Source organism: Lonchura striata, assembly GCF_046129695.1.
Source record: "Lonchura striata isolate bLonStr1 chromosome 14 unlocalized genomic scaffold, bLonStr1.mat SUPER_14_unloc_2, whole genome shotgun sequence".
NCBI classification, from domain to species: domain Eukaryota; kingdom Metazoa; phylum Chordata; class Aves; order Passeriformes; family Estrildidae; genus Lonchura; species Lonchura striata.
In genome coordinates, this window is record NW_027461075.1 from 113,533 (window position 1) to 132,907 (window position 19,375).

At 52.0% G+C, this 19,375-nt stretch overlaps 1 protein-coding gene across 1 annotated transcript; it reads right to left on the reverse strand.

The window, feature by feature from the left end:
• Positions 1-4,527: 4,527 nt before the first annotated feature.
• Positions 4,528-5,565, reverse strand: LOC144248390 (uncharacterized). The gene has a single exon (XM_077790551.1). It carries the CDS (start codon positions 5,563-5,565, stop codon positions 4,528-4,530), a length of 1,038 nt encoding a protein of 345 aa, XP_077646677.1.
• Between the last annotated feature and the right edge of the window lie 13,810 nt (positions 5,566-19,375).

Consider the following 19,375-nt stretch of genomic DNA (forward strand, 5'->3'; position numbering starts at 1 on the left):
GGGGCTATCCTTGGACAAAGGGCATTTTGGAGGTGGAATCTCAATTTTGGCCGTGGTTGCCTAGACAGGAAGATGAATTATTTTCATTAGAAGAAAAGCACAGAGCCACATGTTTCAGAGGTAGGATGAGTGCCAGCCCTCAGGAAGCCAAGGCCAGCCAGACTTGTCAGGCCTGGCAGCTTCTGTCTGGGAGCTATCCTTGGATATAGGGAATTATGGAGGCAGATGCTGCATTGTGGCCATGGGTGCATAGTTGAGATGGGTGGGTTTTCTCCTAAAAGAAAAAGCACACAGTCCCAGTGTTGAAAGGCAGATGAGAGGTGGCCTCTGGGTGGCCAAGGCAGCCAGACCTGTTTCTCCTGGCAGATTTCATCTGAGAACAATCTTTTGCAATATAAGGAAATTTGGAGGAGGAATCCCGGCTTTGGCCATGGCCCCTGGGGAAGAAGGACAGTTCCCTCCCATAAGAAGGAAATCCCAGAGCCCCAGTGCTTCTGGGGCATATGAGAAGCAGCCCTTGACATGCCAGGGTCAGCCAGACCTGTCAGGTGGTCCCCAGGAGGCCCAGCCAGCCAGACCTGTTCCATGTTCCCTTGGTTTCCTGGGACCCCACAGTGTCACAATGGTCTCCTTGGTTCCATGAGACCCTGGAATGTCACAATGTTCCTCTTGCTTCTGCAGTGTCACAATGGCCCCGTGCTTCCATGAGGCCTTGCAATGTCACAATGCCTTTGTGGTTCCACAAAGCCCTGATGTGTCACAATGGCCCCTCAGCTCCATGTGCCCTCGCTGTGTCACAACGGCTCCTCTGTGACACTGCGGCTGCACAAGGTCACCATGGATCCTTGGTTCCTTGGGGTCTCTGAGTTCACAATGGTCTCCTTGATTCCATGAGGCAGCACAGTGTCACCCTGGCCCCTTGGTTTCATGAGGTTCCCCAGTGTCACCGTGGTGTCCTTGGACCTGCATTGTCACAACTGACCTGTGGAAATCACATATCCTCCGAACAGAGAGAGACCTCTCCCAGGATTTTCCTGGGAAGCTGTGAGAAAGCTCAAAGAAAAAAATGAGAAACAATTCTTATCTTCACTTGCTGCACCTGTTATTGTGTACGTGTGGAATGTGTTATGGAGATTTATTTACCAAAGGGTGATTTCTAAATTGGCCAATGGTGACAGTGTTTGGATTTCAATTAACCAGTCTGGTCTGTCTGTATCGGACTGTCTGCAAGAGCCATGAGTGTTTTTTCGCAGTATAGTACAGTATAATGTAATAAAGTGATTGATCAGTTTTCTGAAATCATGGAGTCAGTGCTAATTATTACCAGTCAGGGATGCCCTGCTACAATAATTATCCAAGTCAATCTTCCCTTACCTCTGAATGTTAAATAGAATAGGTTTAACAGGTATATCAGCAACACCAACCACTGTAGACCCAAAGAGCAGGCTGAGGGGTTGGGAGAAAATTTCCCTGGTGTCATTTCCTCACAGTGGGTACCATTATTAAAATCATTCCAAACACATACAGTCAGTGTGTGGTAGCCTCGAATGCATGTGCTCACTGTCCAGAGGAAATTAAAAACCCCTAAATTCCTCACCATATTAACCCATCAAACAAATTGGATAGCAGTCACAGTAGCCATAGGTATAGGATGGGAAAAATGTAGCCACAACCATGTGCCACCCAAACCAGGGTCAGCTAGACCACATTGTGACATCTAACAAGGTTTCTATATCCAGTACACACACACACACACAAAAAAAAAAATGTTACTCAAGAATTGTTATTTTCATTTCACCATTTTCCTCTTGACACCCTTGGGCTGCTCATTGGATGCCAAAATTGGTCTTGGTTTACAAGACAGGTCTGCCAGGGAAGGTGGAAAAAGCCTCCTGTGGAGGTGCCTCCAGCAGGACTCGAGAAAGCAGCAAGCTGGGCTGGCAGGATGTCTTAGCAGGCAGGGGGTGAGGGGCTCCAAGCAGGGCAGGGAGAGCCCAGCTCAGGATCCTGGGCACCCGAGCAGACAGGGATAGGTCTCTCGTTTAGTGGGGCAGGTGTTAATAAGGTCCCAGTTTAGTGGCTGTTCTCACAAGCAGAGGCTCACCCCATGACAGAAGAAGCAGCTCTGGTATGGGCTTTGGCAGCAGCAGTGAAAACTCCCTTCTCCAAGAGCAGTGTCTCTGATCATCCTCCCAAAATAAGGGATCAGCAGAAAATCATCAGCCAATGATAAGGAATGAACAGAAAGGAAAAACCCAACACTGGTTTGCTATTCTTAATCCTGTGGGACAAATTCTATAAAGGTTTAATTCCACCTTTATAATTGTTTACATATGAGCTCTTGAAAAGCTTTGGGCAGGGATTGGAACCTGCTGCTCCAAGGCTCCTCTCACAAAAGGAGTTCAGAAAGGCTGGAGGTCCTTGGAGGTATTTGGGGATCTGTAGGGGCTATTGGGGGTCCTTTCTGCACCTCCTGATGTGACAGGAGCTTCTCTAATGAACTTTGCCTAAAGCTCCCAGTCTGCCCATGACAGGAGCCCCTGTGAGTGCCTGTGACATCCCGGCTCTTTGGCAGCCTGGAGACACTTAGAAAGTCTCCATGGAACCCCTCTGAGTGCATGTCAAAAAATCTGATCCTTACTAGGCAAACTGTTGGCTGTTAACTGAAAGGTTGGTAGTTCAAGCCCAGCCAGGGATGCCATTTATGTCAGAATCTGTGGTATTTAAATGATCCCAAAATTATAGAAAGTTGCTGTCTTTCAGCCCCGCTGCCAAAGAAGTTGTAATTCATTTGTGCTGGTTTTCAAGGTTGTTTTTTCTTGCTTATCTATAACATGTTCTGCTGCCCTGCCCAGCTCTGTCCTGCAGGACAGCATTCGGGGCTCTGCCCTCAGTGAGATGTTACAAACATTAAATACCGGAAACTACGTGTGCTATATTTACAATAACGTGCCAATACCTATCACCTATGTTGCACAGTGTGTCCCCAGCCTAAACCAATAGAAAAATGCAAACACTACAGTGGAACATGGAAGGAATGAAGAAGAAAAAGGACAAGGCACACCCAATTTCCCCCATCTTGTCCCCTTTGAACCCCTTACCTACAATCCTAAAATTCTACTTTTGCACACATGTCACGCTAATTATTACTTAAAACAAACACTCAGAGCTTGTAATTCATCCTGTAACATTGAAAACTTTTTCCCATGGACAGAGATCACAGACAGTGTCTCTCGGGGCTCTGTACAGGGGGGTTCTTGAGCCCCTTCCCAGGGTCCCAGGTCTTCCAGGGCAGCCAGAGGGATTCCCTGGATTACCACAGCAAACCTCATCAGGACCCATTGCTATGGTCAGTTTCCATGGCAACCATCCCCACCCCTGTTGCTATGGTCAGTTTCCATGGCAACCATCCCCAGCCCCTGTTGCTATGGTCAGTTTCCATCATAACCATCCCCAGCCCCTCTTGCTGTGGTCAGTCCCTGGGCAGCTCCATGGAGACCCCATGCCAGGGGTGGTTGCCATGGACACCAGCTCAGGCCTGGAGCCAGAATCTGTTTCCATGGCAACTACTGACACTCCATCCCCAGGCTCATGGGATCCCAGAACCACAGAACTGGCTGAGCTGGGAGGGACCCATCAGGATCCTTGAGTCCAACTGCTGGCCCTGCACAGGACACCCCAACACTGCCAGCCTGGGCCTGGCAGCGCTGTCCAAACGCTGCTGGAGCTCAGAGAGCCCTGGAGCTGTGACCCTTCCCTGGGGAGCCTGGGCAGTGCTCCAGCAGCCTCTGGGCAAAAACCTTTTCCTGAGATCCAACCTCAGCCTGCCCTGACTCAGCTGCAGCTGCTCCCTCCACTCCTGTCCCTGGGCACCAGAGTGAAGAGGTTCCCTCAGCCCCAGCCAGGGACCCGCTCCCAAGGCTGCTGCCTTGGCTACCAGGGCTGGCACCAGCTGGGATGCTCGGTTTCCACAGGCTGGGGTTCAGGAATGGGATTCCTCAATTTCCTGCTCCTGCTAAAACCGCCCTGCCATTTGTTGCCCTCCCACTTACCATAGAAAGCACAAAAGGCAAAGATTCCAGGCTGGAATAAGAACAATTTACTGGCAACAGCAACAAGATGAAGAACAAACAGGAACAGAAAAAATATTGACAACAGAAGGGATAAGAAAAACTAATTACAGGGAAAACTACATCACTATCACTTGTATCTTCCTGGCCACGTGTTTCCTCCTGCATGGAAAGGACACCCTTCTCCTCAGGGAAAGACAGAGTCCCTTTCCTGCCCCTGGCAATGACCTGAGGTGGGAGTGAATGTAGTGACAGGGCCATGGCCAGACCCTCATGTCCTTCAATCCCACATAAGGTCATTGGCAGGGGCAGGAAAAGGGACAGGTGTCTTCCCAGCATGGATCACAGGGAACATGGATCACCAGGGCTCTTCCCAACAGGGTCTCCTCCAATGGGGGATGAAGCTGGAGCAGTGCACAAAGCTCTTCCTGCAGCTGGGGCATTTTCAGGACTTCCCTTACTGGTGGCTCCGTTGGTGTTTGGTCAAGTGAGAGCTCCAGGTGAAGCTCTTCCCACACTGGGCACACAAGTATGGCCTCTCCCCAGTGTGGATGCGTTGGTGGCTGACAAGATGGGAGTTGTGCTTGAAGCCCTTGCCACAGTCGGGGCAGAGGAAGCGCCTCTCCTCAGTGTGAATCCGCTCATGCAGGAGGAGATTTGAGCTGCTCTGAAACCTCTTCCCACAAGTGGGACATATGTAGGGCCTGTCCCAGGTGTGGATTCGCTGGTGCCTGATGAGGTGGGAGTTCCGCTTGAAGCCCTTCCTGCAGTAAGGGCAGCAGAAGGGCCTCTCATCCATGTGAATGCGCTGGTGCACAAGGAGATTGGAGCTGGTCTGAAAACTCTTACAACACTTGGGACACTCGTAGGGCCTCTCCCCAGTGTGGATGCGTTGGTGGATGATGAGGTCGGAGCTCCATCTGAAGCCCTTCCCACATTCCCCACACTTGTAGGGCCTCTCCCCAGTGTGGATGCATTGGTGGCTGACAAGGTGAGAGTTGGAACTGAATCCCTTCCCACACTCCCCACACTTGTAGGGCCTCTCCCCAGTGTGGATGTGTAAGTGCCTGACAAGGTTGGAGCTGCAGCTGAATCCCTTCCCACACTCCCCACACTCGTAGGGCCTCTCCCCAGTGTGGATGTGTAAGTGCCTGACAAGGTGGGAGTTGCAGCTGAAGCCCTTCCCACACTCCCCACACTCATAGGCCCATTCCCCTGTGTGGATCATCTGGTGTAGTTTCAGATTTTTGCTCTGGCTGAAGCTCTTCCCACACTCCAAGCACTTGTAGGGCTTCTCCCCATCAGGAAGCTGCTCAGGGACCACCAGCTCCGAGCTCTGGCTGAAGCTCTGCCCACCTTCCTGGCCCAGAGTGGGTCTTTCCTCCTCAGAGCATCCTGGGCTGGGCTTGCAGCCCCTCCTCCTGTCAGATCTCCAGGGATTTTCCTCCCTGGTGGATTCTTGCGCTGTGGAGTTGCTCACAATGGCCTCTTCCATGAGGTTCTGCTGCAGGGATTTGTCTTTCCTGGTTTCCATCCTCAGCTCCTGCTCTGGGGGAGGAAGGACAAGGAGAGGATGGGATTAGCCTCCATGCCACAGGGAAGGACAAGGAGATCCCCCCAGAGGATCCCTGGCAGGAGGGCATCGGCAGCGGGGCTGTCCTGCAGCCGGGGGCCAGGCTGGGCTGGGAGATGGAGCAGGAGAGAGGGGGAAAGGGGCACTGACTTCCTCCTCACCTGCCTTGGTGTCCCAGGGCATCTTCCTCTTCCTTGCAACCTTCTTCTCCATCTGGCGAATGTTTGGGCATGGGAAATCCTGTTTTGGGAGGAAAACAAGGGATGAGCACAGTGAGTTTTGTACTGGTTTGAACACAAACCAGGGGGAGAGTTTTAAGCCAGAATGACAATTGAATAAGAAAATTAAGATCACGGCAATGATACAGAAACACTGGCTTAATCTGACAGAGTCAGGATATAACCTGACACCCCGTTGGTCAGGGTGGTGGTAGCTGTCTGATGAAATGGTGGCTGCAGTCCAGCTGGAGTGATAAACGTGATTCTGTCAAAGCCGTGATCCTGGTCTTCCTCTGAAGGTCCAGTGGTGGTTATGGAGCTCTTGTCCTCTGGGAATCCAGTAGTCAAGGTGGTTGTGGTGTTGCAAATGGTGAGATTATATCCAGGCAGGAATTCTTGGTTCCTCCCCCTGGGCGGAGCATCCCACAATGGGATGATGTAATTTTATCAGTGCTGCAGTGACACTCAGTGGCCCATTAACAGAAGATGGCCCCTGGAGGGCGTTATCAGGGCTGAGCCATGGAAGAGATAAAGAACACTGTCCCACATGTTGATAACAGTTTATGGAGATGGTGACTGAAAACACTTTTGGTTACATCTGACACTGTAACCTGAAACAGTGAGGCAATCCCTGCTCGGGGTGGGGGGTGAACACCACCCCCCTTACCCAAACTGGCTCCGGTGTAAAACCCCCACCCTGGGAGGGCAACGCACACAGGGGACAATATCACACTTGCCCTGTCCCAGGGGAGATCTTTGTCCCTGTCATTCCCTTGCTCTCTCCCCTTTTCTCTTTCTTTCCATCTCTCTCTTATGTTTGTTAAAATCACTGGAAGAAAGGGAGCAAATGATACCAGCGAGACTGACAAGGATCATTCACCCCAAAGTGAAGAACACAATGCCACTAAAGTCCTACAAGATGCCCAGCTGAAGTACCTAAATTCCCAAATAACTCTTGAATTCAGGGGCTTGGGGGGAGAATCATTACTTTCTTGGTCCCTGTCAGCTTTGTGACAGCTGCACAGAACTTTCCCTTCCTTTTAATAATCTGTATTGGGACAAATTTCCATGTTTCTTTTTTTGCAACCTGTCAGCATCTGAGCTGGAACTGTGCTGGAACTGATGAAATTTGGAATTGCCACAGAATTCCTTCTGTTGTTGGTTTATTAATGTTTGGGATTTGTTTGAGTTTCAATCACAAGTGACTTGTGGAAAGAACAAATCTTCCTCAAGGCATTTTATGTAGGGTTAAGTTTAATTTCTGCTGAGTTTGTTTTGTCCAGTGCCCAGGGGATGCTCAAGGGGTCTCTGGTTTTGGTTTGGACCTAATTTTCTTCTGAATTGTCTTTATCACTTAAAAACACCTGAAAAATGACTAAAACGAGTATTGACCAGAGATGTCAAAAGTCCCACCATTTAAGAGGTATTTAAGGTGGAATTTACGGTTTGGGAACATATTGTGCAGGATTTCTGTGTTCTTGGGGGATATATGGGAGTATTCTCCATATTTTTGCACTCCAAAAGCCAAGGTGGATTTGTCTGTCACCGCAAAATGACTCAATCCCACCTCAAAATGGCTGGTTCCCATCTCAGTCACATGCCAAAATTAGTCGATTCCAGAGCCTCCAGCGTTATATGGGGTTGGAAGGAGATTGGGAGAAGTGAGATCCAAATCTCAAGTTGTGGGGTCAGGATTGTGTGGGGCTGAGTGGGTGTGATTTATTTTGATAGTAAATAAAACGATCAGAATGATTGATTTCTGTTCCATTCATTTTCTGTCAGTTCTGGTTTGCTTTTCAGAGTGCTGCCTTCTCACCTGATTTTGTTTATGACCTCCTGTCCCTGACTGAAAAGCAAGATGTGTTCTTTTTGCCATGTGTATGGCAGTTGTCCTGTGTTAAGTGGGCAGTTTTTCCTTATCTCTTCCACAATCAATCCTCCCTCAGGGGAGAAATCTGCTGATAATGAACCATTGAATGTCACAGCATGACTGATAAGAACTGTAACATCCCATTGTGAGATTCTCCACCCAGAGGGAGGAGCCAAGCATTCCTACCTGCATCTAGTCTTGAGATCCTGGCCCACCAACACAGCTTTTTCTGCGCTGGATTTCCCAGAAGAACAGCTGCCTCTTGCACTGCCTCGTCTGGAGAAGACACCTTTCTCTATAGGATCACTACTCCAACAGAACCACACCTATCACTCCAGGAGGACTGCAGCCACAATTCCAATTGGACTGTGACCAACAACCTGTTCAACAGAGTGTCAGGTTGTATTCTGGCTCTCTCAGTGTTGTTCTGGTTCACTGCATTGTTCATATTTTCATCTTCTTCCCTCATAAAAAACTGTTATTCCTCCTCCCATATTTTTACCTGAGAGCCCCCCTTAATTTCAAATTTATAACAATTCAGAAAGAAAGAGCCTACATTATTTCATTTCAGGGGAGGCTCCTGCCTTCCTTAGAAGACACCTGTCTTTCCAAACCCAAACACCTCCTTTCTCTCCTGCCTTCCTTTGCCTGCTCTGTTTCTCTCTCAGTGTCTCCCTTGAGCCAGGGAAGCTCCCACCAAAGACCCTGCCCTGATTTAATTCCCAGTGCAGGAGCTGCAACAACCATGGGTGAAGTTATGAAGGCTGGTAGTGAAATGTCACTGTAGGATCTTGCTCCACTTGGATTGTGGCTCCTAGTTAAGAGCTTTGCCTTCAAGAGCAGGAACATCTTTTCCTGTCTGGGAACTGGAATTCCAGCCCCTGGGAGTGTGTGCCATGGATCCCAGAGGGGCATTCCCGAGGCTCCCAGTGTGCTGCTCCTGCCGTGCCTCCCAAGGAGCTGTGTAGGGCAGGGGACAAGGTGCAGCAGCTGTGTTGGTGCTCAAGTGCCACAACAGCCCCTGGTTCCAGGAGTTTCTGCACTGCCAACAGCGGTTCTTGGGTTCCCATGATGCCCTGCTGTGTCCCCATGGATATTTGGTGTCATGAAGTTCTTCAGAGTCACAATGGCACCTCGCTCCATCAGCTTCTGCAGTGTACAAATGCCCTCCTTGGACGAGGAGTGTCACCATGGACCATTGGCTCCATGCAGCCCCGCTGGGTCACCATGGACTCCTTGGTTCCATGAGGTTCTGGGGGTGTCTCCATGGTCTCCTTGGATCCACAGTGTCACAATGGACCACTGGATCCACGTGGCCCTGCTGTGTCACCATGGCCCCTTGGTTTCATGGGTCCCCAGGGTCACAATTGACTCCTTGCTTCCATGTCACCCCCTCAGTGCCAAAATGGCCCCTTCGTTCCATGGGGAACACAAAAGATTTATAGAAACATTGAGCAAATCCTGCTTAACACAGCTGGGAACATCTGTTTGCATTCCAAAGAGAGGTTAAAGGTGAGGCTGGCACCAGCAGCTTACATCTGCAACAGAGATCCAGGGAAAGGACAGGGACAGATAATTCAGCTGGGAGACTCAGAGAATTCTGCTTCCAGAGATCAGCTCTGGTCACACTGTCCCTTGTAGAAAGGTGACACCATTCCAGGCAGCCTGTACTGAGCAGGTGGCTCCTGAGTGGGGTTTGTTGTTTAGGAAACCTGCTCAAGCTTTTCCATTCTTTCTTTCCCAACAGGAAAACTTCTCCTGGGCCTGTGTGCAGGCAGAGCCCTGAGGAGAGCAGGTGGGACACAGTGCAATGGGCTGGGACATGGAGCTGCAGAGCTCAGGGACAAGGTTCTGCTGCAGGGCACAGGGATGTCAGTGCCAGGTGGGCGATGTCAGACATGGTGAGGCTGGGGGTGAGGAGCAGCTTGTCCAAACAGGGTCAGCCCTCAGGGGGCTCATTCTTCTACATGCCCAGACCTCCTAAGGAGACAGTGAGCATCAAAATCACTTCTATCAGCTCTTCTCTGAACTGGAAAATAAAAAATACTCTGTTAAAATAAATAATTAATGTTCCATTAAATCTCTTTTCTTAAAGGATCTTTAAACTGACTCCAATCTGCTGTACAGGGCCTGAAAACTTGTAGACAATTGCAGGAAGAGGAAGCCCGCCCCACCGAGGGCTTTGTGTACTTTAATGAGCCCTACAATGGATCTTCAGCTGAGTCCAGGACCCTCAGGCACATAGAGAAGGCTGAAGAAGCTGCTCAAGGAGTCAGAAGCAAAACGCCAAGTCCCTTGGAGCATCACTGGGCTCCACTGAGGGCAGGGACTGCCAAAGGCTCCCAGGTGAGAGCAGGTCCTTGAGGCCAGGATTGCAGGGAGCCCAAGGCTCAGAGCAGGGAACTGCAATGCTGAGCAAGGCCTGGGCTGGCTGGGGGAAGCAGAAAGGCCAAGCCCTGAGCCCAGCCTGGCACAGCAGGGCCTGTCCCTCACGGGTGGCTCGGGGCTGTTTGTGGGGCAGGGGGGATGTGAGGGGCAGCAAGGACAAATGCCAAAAATCTGCAACCCCTGCCAGTCTCCTCAGGGAGGGGCACGGGAGAACCAAGGTGCAGCCCCTCTGTCGTGGTTTGACACGGAAAGAGAATTTTTTTCCCGAAGGAAGAGGTCAATTTAGATATTGACCAATTGAAGTTGAACACGCCTCTGAGAACACAGAGGAGTTAAAAGCAGAATTCCCAGGGGAACTCGCTCTCTTTGGTTCTGGTCAGCGTGCAGTGCAAACTCTCCCCTCCCCAGCCACGAGCTGGGTGGGAGAGGGGAAGGCCCATGGCCTGACTGAGGTAGGCCCAAGGGTGGTGGAAAGACTGGAACCGGGCTGGCCCCTGCAGATGGAAGGGTGGAAGAAATCTGGGATGTCTCCATTCCCCCCCCCACCCCAGAGTTTCTCTCCCGAGAGGGAGAGAGAAAAGAGACAGCGGCAGTCAGTGGCGGGGGGAAGCTGCAAGGTGCCCAGTTGCGTGGGAGTTGCTGGATGTCCGGGCATCGAGCCATCCCTGGGAGTTCGGACTTTTAACCCTTCCTTGAGAAATGAAAGCTTGTGAATTTTTCCTTCCCCTCCTCGGTTTGAAAGAGAGGAAGAGGGACACCTTGGACCCTGGGATGTTAGAAGGAGGAATTCTAGATGGGAGGGGGACAAGGAGTGGCTTTTGGCTGGACTTTTCCGTGTTAGCCACAACCTGAACCAATCTTCTCCTTCAAGAGGGACTGTGTTTTGGGAGGATGCCAGTGAGTCAAGAGACCTGCTTCGGCTGGGAAAAAGACAAAAGTGAACAGAGAAAAGGTTAGGGGGTTTGTGGTGTCGCCCCCTTGTCCTGGAAAGGAAAGAGAAGAGAAGAAGATCTCTGCTCTCGAGCCCTCGGCCCCAGGGGAAAATGGGGGGGACTGTGGTCCCAAACAATGAAAAACTGAACTGTTGTTTTCTCCCCTCTTGGCAGGGCATCCTTGAAAGGAAAAATCCTAAAAGCAGTCTGTCCATCCATGCATTGGTAGTGAGAGCACTGTGCATGGAAAGGAGAAGGGTCACCATGGCAAACTTTTCTCCGGGCGGTGCCATGTGTGACATGGAAACACAGCATGTGGAGTGTGTTTCTTGGGGGGTCTGTAGCACAGGGGAGACTCTGTTCCCTCGATGGACTGAGTATCGATTGTTTGGAGGGTGGAAACCTGATTGGGGTCCAGATTGTGTCTCACTGTGGTTTGTTGGAGTTGGGTGGTGGGGGGAGGAATGTTTTGCAAGGTTTTCATTTTATCTTTGTGTGGTTTTTTTTTTCCCTTCTTTAGTTTTCTCTTTTCTTTTGTAGTAGTAGTTTAATAAAGTTTTTTTTCTGTTATTAAGCTTGGGCCTGCTTTGCTCTGTTTAGATTCCACTTCACAGCATTCAAGGGAGGGATCACATTTTCATGGGGGCACTGGCATTGTGCCAGTGTCAAACCATGACAGCCTCCGAGGAAAGTTCCTTCTATGGGCCCTCCAGAGGTGCTGCCCGAGCCCAGGGACAAAGGCCTGGGTGCCTCTGGCCCTGCCAGCCCTGCCCAGCCCTGCCCAGCCCTGCCCAGCCCTGCCCATCTGTCCTGCGGGCTGTGCCCCCTGTGCGCTCTGCTCCTCTGCCCTGGCCGGCTGCACTCGACCATCTCGCTGTGCCCCAGCATTTCTCACCCAGCGTTTCTGTGCCCTCCCTGGGCTCCCTGCACTCAGCGCTGCCGGCTCCTGGCACACAGAGCCAGGCCAGGAGCCCACCCTGCCAAGGGTGCTTTGGAGCTGGGCAGTGGCTGCGATGGCTTCTGAGCTCAGCAGCTGCTTCTGGGATGGCTCCATGGAGACCCAGCCCAGCAACGCTGCTGTGCATATTCCCTGCTGAGGGTCACACACTGGCGGGGCACATTCCCTGGCTGCAGGATTCGTGCCCAACCCAAGCACTGCTCTTATGGCTCCAGCACTGCTTTCCAGCAGACACAGGGGAAGGCAAACTGTGTGTAGCTCATGGTATGTTAGAGTGTCTAAAACTCGCTAAGTCATTGATCTTAGAGGTGAGATGCATTTGGAATTTATGAGATGGAGAACAAGATGGAAAAGGGGAGCATAGATATAAATAGGGGAAAACATTTCAGATTGTTTCTTTTCATCTTCATTTCACTTCTGGAAAGCTGTTTCAGTTTTTCAGGAATCTTCTCCACAGTCCTGTTTCCTCTTCTCAAGAACCCTTCCTGGAGAACGAGGTCGAGCTCTTGTCACAAGATGTGCCACCAACTGCAGCTTCTCTTGGCTTTCCACACCCTGTGTGCTGCTGGACTCTTGCAGCAGAGCAGGACAAAGGTTTGGAGAAGTTGACAGCTTGTCCTTTCTTTAACTGGTGGTCTGGGGAGTTGTGCTGGGGGTAAGGTTTTCATTGTTACTGTTCTAGGCTAAAAAACCAGGAGGTGGTACCAGGAATTGTTAGAGAATACAAACCTGTCTGAATTCAGAGAAATAATCTCCAGAGCCTGCAGCCCAAAGTGGAGAGTTGTGTAATAATAATCATTCCAGCCTGTCAGTGGACATCTTGAAAATGATCTGGAATGTGAAAATGCTCTGACAGAGGGAGTTTGTTTCTGAATTCAGTGTAGATGATTCCACATCTGGTGCATTGATGCATAAATCAAGAGTACAATCAGTTCCTGATAAGCACTAGAACAAGCTGGACCTCTCAGAGTAGCCAACTGAAAGAATCTGAAAAGGAGAAATGCAGGCAATGACTTGGTGAACCTTGCCTGGAAGAAAGGTGTTTTTCTTCTAATAATTACTAGTCCATTCCCATGGCTTTTGGCTTTATTAACAAGCACATTTCCATCCCAGATTCACCATGAAATGAGAAGCCTGAGCTTGTGGAAGTGCCTGAAAGATGCCCTGTTCCTCTGCAGGGACACTCAGGCTGGAGCAGGAGCCAGAGCCCTCTCTGGGGAAGCCTCCTCTGAGCTGGAATTTGTGCCGTGCAGGGAGAGGAAGAGGAGGAGGGGAGAAGGCTGGGTGCTGTGTGGCAGGAGCAGGAGGTTTGGGCCGCAGGACATTCCGTCTGCGCCGCTGCCCCGCAATGGGCGGCCGTGCCCGGGGCTCTGGGCCTGGCCCCGCGTGCGCTGAGCTCCCTGGGCTGGGCTCAGGCTCCCGCTGGGACTGGGCACAGGCTGGGCTCTCACTGTGCTCACCAGCAGGAAAAACACCTCTGGGCATCTACAGTTCCTGCTGCTGGGAAGAATAAATGAAGCAAATTGAGAAGTTCTGGTTTCTGTTTCTTTTGGTGGATGTTTAAATTTAGTTCCACACTGCAGAGGCAATTTCTGTAATGGCCTCTGTCAGTTTATTCTATTTCATCAGCACCAGCAACAGGGCTGTGTTTGAGTACTGCAAATGTGACCTGTGTGGCTTTAATTCCCCTCACCTTAGTGCTCAGGAACTGGTGGGCATTCCAGTATCTGCTGATCTTTATGCCTGCAACAAAAATACTGACTTTGCTGTCATGAAAGCACTGTGGGTAGCACCAACTGAAAGAGGCACTTGCAGTTTTATGGATAAAATTCAGGTGGTAAGTAGCAGGGCAAGAGCAGCCGTGCTCTGCAATTCCCAAGGCGAAGGCAGCAGCAGCCTCCTGCTGTCAGCTCAGGGTGAGTAAAACAGCACTGAAAACAGCGCTGGAACCCGATCCTTCCTTCCCCTGGGGGCTGGCTCGGGGCAGCACAGGCGGGCCCTGGGGAGCCAGGGCTGTGTGCGGGTGCTTGTTGCTCTGCTCCAGAGTCCATCTGGAAAAGCCCTCGGCAGCCGAGGCAGGAGCAGGCGGGAAGGGGCCGGCGCTGCTGCTGCTCCTGCCGGGAGCCCCGGCCGGGCCGGGCCGGCGCCCGCTGCGCTGCGGCTGCTGCTGCTGCCAGAGCCGGGCGGGGTCGGGACAGGGACGGACACGGCACAGCAAAGGCCGGGGCTGCAGGGCTGCTGGTGCTCGGCCAGCGCCGGCACAGAGCTTCAGCCCGCAGCCAGCCCAGAGCGAAAGGCTGGGAAAGGCTCCATTCCAGCCGTTCTTTGCTCGGCACTGGGAAGGGACTGAAATTAAAGGAGAACAGCAGGGCCCGACCCCTTCTCCTTGGGGAGGAGCCCCACGGCTGGGGCTGTGAGGGGCCATGAGGGGCTGTGAGGGGCCATGAGGGGCTGTGAGGGGTCATGAGGGGCTGTGAGGGGCCATGAGGGGCTGTGAGGGGCTGTGAGGGACCATGAGAGCTGTGAGGGGCTGTGGGAGGCCAGGCACATCATGGAACCAAGGGTCCATTGTGACACTGCAGAACCAAGGAGATCATTGTGACACTACACAACCTCGTGGAATCAGGGCGCCCATGTTACGCTACTGAACCTCACAGAAGCAAGGGTCCCTTGTGACACTGTGAAACAAAGGAGACTGCTGTTGGCAGTACGAAAGCTTGTGGAACCAAAAGTCCATTGCTACACTGTGGGGCCTCATGGAACCATGGAGACCATTATGACATTTCAGGACTCATTGGAGCCAAAGGGGCCATTGTGACACTGCAGGGCCTTGTATAACCAAGGGGCCATTGTAGCACAACACAGCCTCATGGATTCAAGGGGATCACAGTGACAATGTGGGATTCCACAAGGGCCCGTGGGGCTCCATAAGGGGCTATGGGGCTCTATAAGGGGCTGTGGGGCTCTATAAGGGGCTGTGGGGCACCATGACACCACGGGGCCATTCCGACTGTGGAACCAATGACACCATTGTTACACTATGGGGCATCATGGTACCAAGGAGGCCATTGTGAACCAGTGGGGGAACCCGCTGAGACTATGGTGACACTTCAAGGGACACTGTGGAACTGCAGGGCCTCATGGAACCAATGAGACCATTGTGACATGCCCCAGCCTCATGGGAGCAAGGGGCCCTTGTGACACTGTGGGGCTTTGTAGAACTGAGGGGCCCTTGAGACCCTGTGTGGCACCATGGAACCCAGGAGAGCTCTGTGACACTGCAGGGCTCCGTGGCACTGAGGACTCATGTAACAGTGAGGAGCCCAATGGAGCCAAGGATCCATTCTGTACTGCAGGGCTTCACAGAACCAAGGTGCCAGTGTGACACTGCCAGGTCTCATGGATCAAGCGGACATTGTGACATTGCAGGTCCCCATGGAAGCAAGGGGCCAGTGCAACACATCCAGGCCTGGTGGAACCAAGGGGCCATTGTGATCCTGGGGAACCCAACAGAACCAAGGGACCATTTTGAGACTCCGTGACCTCATGGAACCAATGGACATTGCCCCATGGAAACAAGGAAACCATTTTGACACTGCAAGGCCTCATGGAAGCAAGGGGCCATTGTGCCACTGTGGAGCCAAGGAGACCATTGTGATATCACTGGGCCTCATGGGAACAAAGATCTACAAAGCTCTGTTGTGATCCTACAGGCCTCAAGGAACCAAGGAGCAATTGTGATGCTGCAGGGCACCAAGAATACAAGAGCATGGAACAGGTCTGGCTGGCTGAGCCTCCTGGGGGCCACCTGACTGGTCCAGGTGACCTTTGAATGTTGAGGGTTGTTTCTCATCAGCTCCTGAAACCCTGGAGTTCCATGCTTTCCTTCCTGTGGGAAAGAATTGTCCTTCTCCTCCAGGGGTTTATGGCCGAAATTGGGATGACTCCACCAAATTTTATTATATCCAAGGATTATTCCCATATGAAACTTGCCAGGGCTCACATCTCTGGCTGACCATGACCTCTTGGGAGCCACCTCTCATCTGCCTTCAAAATACTGGGGGCTGTGCTTTTCTTGCCATTTTAAAAAAAAAAACCAAACATCATTTACATCCTGGCACCCATGGCCAAGATTGAGAATCTGCCTCCAAAATTCCTTATATGCAAGGATTGCTCCCAGACAAAACCTGCCAGGACTGTCCAGGCTCCCTTGGGCCAGCTCTCATCTGCCTTTGAAACACTGGAGCTCTGTACTCTCCTTCCTATGGAAAAGAACTGTCCTTCTCATCCAGATGTCCATAAACAAAAGTGGGGTTTGGCCTCCCAAATTCTTTCTGCCCAAGGATTCTTCCCTGGTCTGGCTGGCAGGTCTGGCTGCCTTGCCCTCCTTGGGGCTGCCTCTAATCAGCCTTTGAAACACTGGGACTCCACCCTTTCCTTCCCATGACAGCTGTCATTCAAGCCCAGGAACCCACAGCTGAAATGGAATTCCAACCCCAAATCTCCCCATATATCCAAAGGCTGCTTTCAGACAAAAGCTGCAGGTACAGACAGGTCAGACTTGCCTTAGCCTCTGGTGACAGCTTCTCATCTGCCTTCAAAGCCCTGGGGCTCTGTGGTTTCCTTCCTGTGGAAAAGAACTGTCCCTCTTGTCTGGGTACTCTTGGCCTCGGGCACTTGACCACTCTATAAGGACAAAGGAGCTCTGTGCTCAGTGGGGTGGAGACTAAGGACAGCAGAGCAGAGCCCTGGGAGGGACTGAAGGGTGATTTCAGAGATGGCGGAGCCTTCTGACATAGAAGAGAGCAGCCAGAAAAAGAAAGAATTAATGCCAAGGGCAGCTGGTGAGGTCCAGACTGGACACAAGAGGAGAGGAATTTCCCTCCCAGGGCAGGGCTGTGGTGCAACACGTCCCCAGAAGGAGCCTGGAGCAGCCCAAGGTTTAGTGTGGCCAGGCAGGGACAGCAGGAGGCAGAGCTGCCAGCAAAGGAAGGGCCAGCGAGGTGGGGCAGCCGGGGGTGACGACAGCCTGCAGGGACAGAGGCGCAGGGCAGGGACACTGTGGGACAGCCTGGGCTGCAGAGGGATCAGGGATGTGCAGCAGCTGCAAGGCCCTGACAGAGCCAACCTGTGCAGCCCTTTGGCCATGGCTGCTGGCCCTGGGCCTGAGGCCACGAGGGGACAAGTGACCCTTGCAGCCCTGGGGCCTCAGTGCCTCCTTGTCCCTGCTCAGCAGCCTGGCAGGGGCCGCCCCATGGTCCTGCCCTTGGCACTGCACAGCCCCACATGCCAGTGCCCATCCCGGGAAGAGCCCTGAGCAATGAGGGAGGGACAGGATCTGCCTTGCCAGGGGCTGGGGCTCTGGCCTGGGCCCTTTGCATTCCTGAAACACATCCAGGTTTGCTCAGCACCAGAGACACCTTCCCCTTGCTTGTCCCTTGCTGTCATCTCTGCTCCAGCATTATGCTCTACTTGGGGACACTTTCTCAGTCGTTTCCCTCAGTGGGACCCATTAAAAGTCCAAGAAACTTCAGTGTTTCAATCACACTTTGAGTTCTTGAGAAGTTTTTTGAGCACACTCTCTGGGAATGAGACTAATGAAAACAACAGCAGCCCCTGAGAGGGTAATTAAAATCCTTGTGCTGTGTCTGTGCTGGTAAGCTGGGCTGGGCTCCTGGCACAGAGGGTGATGCTGGTAACCAAGCAGAGCTTCAAAAGCACATTCCACTTGCTGAGCAGCTCTTCTGCCAGCCCAGCAGGGCTGGGGCACTGCCTGCAGCCAGCCTGAGCACAGCACAGAGGCACAGAGAGCTTCAATCAGTCAGGGCTGGGAAGGGGCTGAGAAGTGCCTGGGGCAGAATCACTGCCAGCCCTTGGCACAGGAACCTCTGGCTGCAGGACAATGCAGCTGCAGCTCCTGCAGTGATCTCCTAAAGCTGGAACATCCCAATGCCCACAGATCCTGTGAGTACTGAGTATTTCTGGTGCAGGGGAGGTGAAATGCTCATGAAGCTCTGACATACTGAGGGCTTCTGATTAGTCACAGAATATTTCCAAGACAAGGATTTTGATAAAAATGTGGAAATTTCCTAAGAATTTGTAGTCAGCTGTCTACTATTGAAGAGTGGCAGGGAAAGAAGGATAAATATTAAAGGTTGACTATGAATATTGACAAGTGCATGAGACATCTGAACTGCTACTTTTAGTGATCTGTAGGTTCACAGGAGATCCCTAATGTGCTTTCAGCCACTCTGTCCATGGACAGCACCAGCATCACCTTTGCTGGAGCCATCAGGCTCAGTCTGAGCTGTCCTTTCTCCAAGCTGCAAACAGAACCTGCCCCCAGCCCGTGCCCTGCAAACAGGCAGGGTTCTGTCAGGCCAAGGAGAGTGCACAGAGATTTGGGGTCTGGAAGTGCTGGCAGGGAGATTTCAGGCACAGGGAAACAGCTGCAGGTGGAAAATCTCCAGGAAGCAGAGAGAAGATCAGGGAAGGAGAGAAAACAAATCCCAGAAATGCTGAGGCAGGGAGAGTTTAGAGATGCCCAGAGGATCCCCTCCAGTGCAGCCCCTCCCTCTGCACAAGCCCCCTCCCTCCTGTGCCCCAGCCAAGCCTCTGCCCTCAGGGCCGGGGCTCCAAGGCGTGCAGCAGAGCCGTGGGGCAGCTCTGCAGCCCCGGGCCCAGTTCCCTCTGCAGAGCACAGGGCTGGGAGCAGCTGCCCGGCACTGGGGGCTCTGGCAGGGGTCACAGCTGGCTCAGGGTGACACAGCTGTCCCCAGTGCCCGGCTCTGGGCAATGCTGGCAGTGCAGCCAGGGAAGAAGCTGCACCTCCCTTCATCCAGTGCCATCAGAAGGACACTTGGAAGTGTCCCTGAGATTTCAGTCCAAGCTGGGAGCTTCAATGCTGGGTGCCAACCTGTCCTAGAGAATCTCTGATTTATGAGATTTATGGGGAAAGGTAAAGGTGTTGTGACACTGAAAATGCTGCTGGGTTGGTGAAATGTGCAAGGTCAGTCCTTGGCTACAAATGTGGAGCTGGGCTGTGGTGGATCCATCTGCTCTTACCTGTACCTGAGGGTTTATAAGAGAAACATGGGAGTGTGAACATCCTTCATGTGAGAAAAATGAAAGCCAAGAGAAGCTCCAAACAGAATGAATAATCATCTCCTCTTAGTCTCCACTCATCATCTTTCTTCAGAAAACTCACTGTATTCATCAATGGGATGGAGATATGCAGAGGGTTTCTGATATCCAGTAATACCAGGAGAAACATGGAGACAGCATAAAAAGAAAATCACAAAACTCTCAAATACAGAAGTGTATACATCTGTGTTACAGAGGAGGGTGTATGGGAAATGGCTTTAAC

What these genes read in the sequence shown, in the direction of transcription:
- LOC144248390 (XM_077790551.1), bottom strand. Translation starts at nt 5,565, where the DNA reads ATGGAAGAGGCCATTGTGAGCAACTCCACAGCGCAAGAATCCACCAGG.